At 35.8% G+C, this 8,642-nt stretch overlaps 1 protein-coding gene across 3 annotated transcripts in view; it reads left to right on the forward strand.

Moving 5' to 3' along the window:
* The window catches only part of bif (protein phosphatase 1-binding protein bifocal), a 42,504-nt gene extending 33,876 nt beyond the window's left edge, over positions 1-8,628 (forward strand). For all 3 annotated transcript variants that reach the window (XM_081973431.1, XM_081973433.1, XM_081973432.1), the window contains 2 exons: positions 3,054-3,186; positions 7,437-8,628. In XM_081973431.1, the coding sequence (XP_081829557.1) occupies positions 3,054-3,186; positions 7,437-7,636 (333 nt within the window). In that variant the 3' untranslated portion in view covers positions 7,637-8,628. The remainder of the gene's footprint in view (positions 1-3,053; positions 3,187-7,436) is intronic.
* Positions 8,629-8,642: the final 14 nt, after the last annotated feature.

The raw sequence follows: 8,642 nt of genomic DNA on the forward strand, positions 1-8,642 counted from the left end.
ACCTGCTGTAAATTGTGGGTTTCACCGTTTAGTCGCTGGAGCTTTTCACAGATGGCAAATATTTAAAAATGAATTTTTACCTTTCAGTAATCCAGTACTTGCATCTTTAACTAATTGGAATTCATTACATAATCTTTATTTTTTCATACTATAGAACCTGTTCATGTATAGTTCATTTTCCAATTAAGCAGGAAATGCCACAGTAAATATTGAATGTATTAAAAACTGGATTGATAAGTATGTAGCAAGGTCACATATCTGTTGCCGCATACTTGCATTTACGATAGAGATAGTCATATTTTGCCATATTTCTTTAATATTAGACTCTCTAATACACTTATAGTAATAAAAGTAAAGTGTTTGAAACGCTTTCAAAAATGACCTCCAAATAGATGATTACCTACACTTAAGATTACTGATATTCTTAACTAATAATGCACGACCTTCCGTAAGACCGAAAAATCTATTGTTGGCGTAATTCTTCCAACTGATTCTGAGATGCTTCAAAGATATCTTACTTTACTGCTTCACGGTCATTCTGCAAACATTTTTAATGAGCAAGCAGTTTCACTAATTCTCCAAATATGTAGAACACCCATTCGGTGGGTGTTTCAGACAGTAAGCCACATTAACAAACTATGACTTAACACTTTCCCTCCATACGGACAGAATATAAGGACATCTTTAATAGATCTAAAGTAGCCATTAACAAATGACATTTTAAATATCAAAACACTTTGCATATGAAAAGGGAACAACACCAAAAAGGGGTCTGCAGAGGAAGTTATTATAAATAGAAATTGTAATACATTTTGTCGTCAGCGAGGTCGGTGATATAGTTTATACTGGATTTCCTTCCGGTTACGAAAATGCTGAACATTAGATCCATTGTTACACAGTTGATAATAGACGATGTGTTCGCGGATTATTTACGATTCGATCCGCCTATTAGAATGTATTTGGAACATATTAAATTGATGGTATTTGTAAGGAATACTACTTGTAACAGTGGTATTTTTTCGTTTCAAAGTTTTACCAAACCATTGTCATACCCTCAATCCTTGCCAAATCCTAACATTTCCTTTCCAATATCCCATTCCACTTCTATCAACCCGCATTTGCCAGCGTGATAGGATCGATTTTGAGGATATGGGACTAAACATGAATGGTGAGAGATTGAACCACCTGAGATTTGCGGACGATATTGTCTTGGTTACAGACAGAATTGACGAGGCGAGGGAGATGCTCAGGCGATTGAACGATGCTTCGGAAACGGCAGGTTTAAAAATCAACTTTAGTAAGACCCAGTTTATTACCAACTTGGTAGTGAGTGAACGAATTTCCCTGGATTCAAGTCATATTGAACAAGTAGTCTCATATAAACATCTGGGAGATGAAATTCTTATAGGCAGAGACAACCAAACCCGGGAGATAGCGCGAAGAATCGGCTTAAGTTGGGCAGTTTTTGGAAAGCTAAGCAACACTCTAAAGTCGGACATTCCAACCTACCTATCTACAGAGAAAGGTCTTCAACCAGTGTGTGCTTCCTGTGCTAACGTATGGAGCAGAAACTTTAACACTAACAAAGAAAACCATAAATCGCGTAGCACAGAGAGCCATGGAGAGAGCAATGCTGGGCATATCATTGGGGGACAGAGTCTCTAACATCAGACTTCGCCGAATGTCTGGAGTTACCGATTCAATTGACCGCATAACAATGTGGGAATGTGAGAATGTTGGACGGACGATGGACAAGGCTAATTCTGGAGTGGAGACCGCGATAAGAGGCTTTTCGGAACAGAGGTCGCCCACCAACAAGATGGACCGACGATATTAAAAGAATAGAGCCAAATTGGATGAATGCAGCATAGTATCGAAGACGTTGGATTGGACTTGGAGGCCTATGTTCAGCAGTGGATGCAGCTAGGCTGAATGATAATGATGGGAGTTTAAAAGAGGCAAAATATACTTAAACAGTTACAGAAATGTTTTTGAGACACTCGGTAGTTTATAGTAGTAATATACACGTCAAAACAGTAGATTTGAAATCCTTATAATGCAACTTTACGTCAGACCTAGTAAATGCTTCTAGCTTAACCTACTTTGTATTTTTTCTAGTTCTTCCTGCTTCTCACGATTTGCCACTAATTCAAAAGGTAACAGATCCCAAAATTTGATTTGGTATTAGGCCATAATTGAAAGTATATATCCTTAACGGATATCTAAAAACTAAAATGCCTTAAACTTGTGGGAAAATGACTAAGTATATTGAAGCAAATCTGATTAAGTGCAATAAATTTAAAGACATCTGTCAACAAAAAGTCGAGTTTTGAAACCATTGCAATCTTTCCAATAATTCTTAAATACATAAGATTAGCACTTTTAGATTTTATTTTTCAAATTGATTGCACTATTTACTACTTCTCTGCATTACGTTGAATAAATATTTCTCCCAGCAAAAATGCTGTAATTACCAAGTTTAACAAAATTACCAAAGGTATTTTATAAGGAATAGTTGTTTACACGCAATGGAGAGTTATTACCGAAAACAGCCAAAGGGTATGTGTAGTTATGCATTTGCGTGTAAATGTTACTACCTCCGCCATTTTACTGACCATATTTTGAGTCGTTACGTAAGAACTGGCATTTATAATTTAAATATAAGACCTTCTAATCTATGTACTTTTCAGGAAATAAAAAGACCAAACACGCGTGTCGTTAAAATGTTAACTATTAACAATTAGTCGCCATTACATAATTTTTGTAAACAAAGAGAGCTCAACACTGATTAGTACTAAAGTCGTTAATAATACCGACTCACCGCAACTATTTATTAGAGTGCAATGTTCGTTTTTCGTAATTGACGCGGTCGTAGAAATAATTACTTTTTTTTTAAATTCCTGGTTTTGCATTTTTACTTCGCCACGATAAAATACGTAATTATTGTAGCTAAAATTGCAGTTACGCCAGCATAAGGCATCCAATTTTTTTTCCGTTAAACGTTTGGTAATTATTTCAGAATGTCTGAAGTAAAAATGTTTTTTTTGTTGCAGCTTAATATATCGTTTGTGGATGATGCAGAAATATACGAATATCCATCGGAGATATCTTTACTCGTAGAGGAGAGCCAGTTTTCTACCATAGGAGGTAGTGCTCAAGTTGGTCACAATACCCCAACACTTTCTGGTAAGTACGAAATTTGGTTTTCTGTTACACCAAACAAAAAGAGTTTTCAAAAAGAAATAGTTTTATATAAATTTCATAACTGAAATTCAGTCTTAGTTAAATTTGGCATAAGTGTTTGCTCTTGTCATTACATTTCTGTTTTACATCATCCATCTCTCTCCAACACCGGATGGGTCTTAACTGACTCCACGACTTGCCTCCATTGGTCTCTGTGCATCATAAGCTGCTCTGACGATATTCATTCTTGAATCTGCCGACAGGTTTTCCCTCCAGCGCAATTTGGATCTCCCCAAAAGTCTGCTTTCGGATGGATTCTCTTATTACCCATACTAATTTCACCACCCGTTTCGTCATTTTGCCTTGTGTCCGGCCCATTAGTCTTGTTACGTCTTTGTAGTCTTTCAGCTTTAACCGCTTGTTTAGATAGAATTCCATACACGAGACTTTCTCTACAGAAAAAGGATAACAACAGGGTTTTATTCCATATTGAGGCAATGCAGCAGTTCCCGCAAAGAAAGTTTATCTTCACCGATGCATCCAAAAGTTCAGATGCAGTAGGAATAGGAGTTTACGGACCAGAGGGAGAGAGGACATTAAGCAGAGTGACCCCATTTTTCAGCATTTGCATGGCTGAAATTTTGGCCATTAAGAAGGCTTTAAATTACATTCAGGACCATCCAGATCAAAAGTTTGTTATATTTTCGGAGTGGTTGCAGTCTTAGTGCATTGGAAAAAATATCGGGCGCGCCATCAACTAAATCGGATCATGTTACCCTGCAGGTTAGAGAAATTATTCATAATCTTAATGAAAGAAGTAATCGGGTGGTTTTGGCTTGGATACCGGGCCATTCAGAAATTGCAAGAAATGAGGAAGCAGACCAATTGGCCAAACTTGGACTTACCTCTGACAACCTTCTTGAAGTTGACTTGCCCTCCACTGAATGTCTTCCAATTTTCAAACAAGAACTATGGGATATATGGAAAGATAGGTGGAAGACCATATCTTGCACCAAAGGAAAATTCTACGCTGACTTGATTGAACAACCTTACAAAACCCCTTGGTTTAAGGATTACAAGGATTTATCAAGGAAAAATATTACTACTCTTATAGGAATGAGGAGCAATCATACTTTGTCGGCATCACATTTATACCGGATTGGAGTAGTAGAAAACCCCAGCTGTGAGTGTGGAGAGACTTCTACGCTGAATCATATATTTTTTGAATGTCCTTTGCAGCAACATCTTTCTAACAAATTGTACCAGGACTTGTCTGATCTTAATCTCACCCTACCACTTAACGTCACTACACTTCTTTTACCCTCGTCTCATGTCATGAATTTGGTCTCTGATTTCCTGAATGCATGTTCCATACGCTTATAGTCCACAACATGTTTGATTGGTCTTTATGGAGTAGATCCTTAGCAATTGATTCAGCTTGCTGCTTGCTTGCCATTCTAGTTTAATCTCTGACAGGGATATGGTCCTTTCCAGACTCACTTCTGGTGAATCCCTATTTGAATAAAGTTTTTGCAGCCACCACTCGGCCGTATAGTCCTGGCAGCTTAAGGCCGTAAAACCAAAAGAAGAAGAAGAACCGCTTGTTTTCCAGTTTTCTGTTGTTTCTGATCCGGTACTGTTCTGAGTTTTACCGAAGGATTTTTATTTCTACTATTCTTAGTCGGTTTTCATTTTGCTTTGTTAAGGCCCACGATTCGCACTCATCCATCATAGTAGGTCTCATAATACTGTGGTAGATACTTATTTTTGTTCTTCAAGAGACTATTTTGGACTTCATTATCCTCTGTAGAGCAAAGTAGCAGCGATTCCCTCTTTCTATTCTCATGTTGTATTTATGGTTACATTCTGCCCAGTTCGATCTCGCTGACCGGTTCTTACTGTTGTCATATATTTAGTTTCAGTCTAATTAATTTTTAAACCAACTTTTTCAGCATTTTCTAGTTTAACGAAATCTTCCTTTATGTCTGGAGGTTGTCCTTTCTATTACGTCTATATCGTCCGCAAAAGCTAGGATAAATCGTGGGCCTTGATCCCTGAACAAAATGATTTTCGATGTTTATGGCCTGGTTTCTGTGGTATCACCGGACGCTTTTGTAGATACTCGATTTAGTATCCGTTCCCATACTTTTATTGTACCATTTTTTATTCAGGCCATGCGCCCTCTATGAACTGGCTTAAAACTGAGTTGATAATCAAATTTGTCACCCTCAAAAGGCCTCAAATTCATAATTTCATAAAAAAAACTTCAAGTTTTTTGAAAGTTACTTGAAAAATACTATTTTAAAAAAATAACTTTGACCCTCTGTATTCTTCTGTTTTCCTTGACTTTTCGTCTGAGGTAAGTTGTGGTAAATCGGATTATTTTGACCCAATAAATACGCCATTAAATTATTTACCATTACTTATGGGACACTCTGTATAATATTGTTATACAGGGTTTTTCAATGAAAAGTAGCCACCCTGAATATCTTCCAAAATAATTTCTCTGTTAAAAAATGCTAAGACACGTCAACAAAGATTGCAAGGGGGGCATCTTTTTACGTAGGATTTGAATTTCTGCCATCAGCCCCTTTGCCGCCATAGCCACCCCCACTAAGTTTTCAAATGGCACCATACCCTGTGTGGCACATCGTTGGAAAGGGTATTTCATAAGGAATTAATTGCACTATTTTATTTGTATATTTGCTTTGAATTGAGACCAAAAAAAAATACGTTTTGTGTTTATTTTTTGTTAACTGCAGAAATAATAGCAAATAGCGGTTATCATTTAATTAATGGATCAAAATAACCTCCGTTAACTTCCATACAATAATACAAGCGACTTTGGAAGAGTTTGCGAACATTTGTGAGGACTTGCGGTGTCAGTTGTCGGCATTCATGTATTATTCTCTGCCTAAGGTCTGCAATATTGGCCGGCTGTGTTGCATAGACTTTAGATTTTAAATGCCCCCATAGAAAAAAGTCCAACGGAGTGAGGTCGGGTGATCTCGCAGGCCATTCCATGGGACCACGTCTACCAATCCATCTTCCAGGAAATCGATTGTTCAGATATTATCGAACGGGAAGTAAATAGTGTGGAGGTGCACCGTCTTGTTGGAAAATTAGTTGATTTTCAAATAAATTTTCCTCATTTTCTAGTAGCTCTGTTATGGTCGGATCAACAGTCGTGTCAAGAAGCTCAAGATAAGTAGCGCCATTCAAATTACCGTCAATAAAAAACGGAGCAACAATGTGGTCTCCTAATATATCTGCCCAAACATTAAGTTTTTATGGATATTGGGTATGGGTTTCCCTAAACCAATGTGGAATACCTACAGTTATGCCTGTTCACTTCTCCATTCAAAAAAAACATACACTCATCACTGAAGCAAATATTGTACAACAAGTTCACGTTGTTTGTCAGATTAGTAGACATAATTTCACAAAATTGTAGTCTTCTATCATAGTCATCTTCGTTTAATTCCTGAACCAATTTTACCTTGTATGAATGCAAATTGTGTTTTTTTAAAATTCTCCTTACACAGCTTGTCGAAACACCCGATGCATGGAAAATTTGATTTAAAGACTGATTATTATCCATTGCAACGTGTCCCAAAACAGCAACTTCAATTGGTTCATTAATAATTTGTCTTTCAGGTTAATGTTTTTTGTTTCTCACTGAACCAGTTTCCATGAATTTTTGCATCAACTTTAAGACATACTGATGACCAATTAATTTATCTGGATGGATTGCATTGAAAGTCGTTATGTTTGAAATAAAAACGTACAATTTCTATTTTTTCGTCAGTCGTGTAAACCATATTGACAATGTTCCTTCAAAACAAAATTACATGTTGACCGACTGAGGTAAAAACATGGAATGGAAAACAGGTATTCGGTAGTGTTATCAGCAGTTTGACCAAAATAACAAAAAAATATTTTTATTTTTTTTTTGGTCTCAATTCAAAGCAAATATACAAATAAAATAGTGCAATTAATTCCTTATGAAATACCCTTTCCAACGATGTGCCACACAGGGTATGGTGCCATTTGAAAACTTAGTGGGGGTGGCTATGGCGGCAAAGGGGCTGATGGCAGAAATTCAAATCCTACGTAAAAAGATGTCCCCCTTGCAATCTTTGTCAACAGAGAAATTATTATGGAAGATATTCAGGGTGGCTACTTTTCATTGAAAAACCCTGTAGTATACACTATACCGAGTAAAATAGTACTGAATAAGTATTCCATTTCAGGTTCATCTCTAGCAACATACACTCCAAAAACTACAGAAGACTTTCAATTAGGTGTAATGAAAACATTCCAAGACATTCCAACATCTTGTACAAAAGCCAGCGTACAAGAACCGAGTGAAAATTCTAATGATGACGTCCTATTAGAAGAAGTAGATAAGCCTGTACTTTTTAGTTCGGGTAGTACCAGCATACTTTTTTAGAACGACATATCCGATAATGTTTGATTATACAATGTTAGGAAGAGAAAATCTTTGTAGTGTTGTAAATGGAAAAATCCAATTTTTAATTCAGTCATTTTCTTTTCTTCCTTCTAAGGACATTTTCTATTATTAGGTCGGGGATTCTTACAGACTTGCAAGTTTACAGGATTGAATTCCCATAGCAATTAAAGACCATACAGCAAATATAAGCCGGTTATCGGAAGCGCCCATTAAAGTAAGTCATTATTTTTTCCATCCACGTCTAACATCACGAAGACTGGGTCACTGCTTGGTAAATAAGGCTGAATTTTTATACAATTTAATACTTTTTTAACTATAAAAATTACCTAAAGTGCGTCTGAGCCAATACACAGGTTCTGCCTAGTTTAATAAAGCTGTTTTCTTGTCTGTAACTGGTATATTAATATTTTTCTCTTTAGCTTGGTTAATATTGTACGCAAAACTAGTAAACTGTAGTAATTTTTGTGTTCTAGTAATTATTATGAAAACTATTATTGTATGTTAATCATCAGGAGTAACGAATTGATTAGTTATTATAAAAAAAATATCTGTGATTTACGTAGAACTTTCAGCTAAGTTTTATTATGTTTTTTGTCTTAATTTTATGTTAATAAATTTTGTAACAAGCCAATAGTTAATTATTAAGAAATATTTTCATAAATAACGTATTTATTCCGTACTTCAATAAAAACCTCAAATTTAAACACTGTTCCTAACATTATAAGCCCGGATGTAATTCTAAGGGCAGTGCTCATAAAAACACTAATTTAGTATACGAGTTAGGTCAACTTGGTGTTTCTCATTCCAAGTATGTTTTTGTTTATGTTATTATTTTGCTGAGATGTGTAATCGTCTGCGCAATTAAACATTGATGTATTCGGTGAGACGAGCTTGTAATAATTATTTCTATTGATATCGCTAAATATACGTGTAATTTTTAAGAAATACAAGTAACAGTATATTTATTAAAATGTAGTTTTTTTTT

This window comes from Ips typographus, linkage group LG2, assembly GCF_016097725.1.
Source record: "Ips typographus isolate SLU linkage group LG2, UJ_Ityp_2.0, whole genome shotgun sequence".
NCBI classification, from domain to species: domain Eukaryota; kingdom Metazoa; phylum Arthropoda; class Insecta; order Coleoptera; family Curculionidae; genus Ips; species Ips typographus.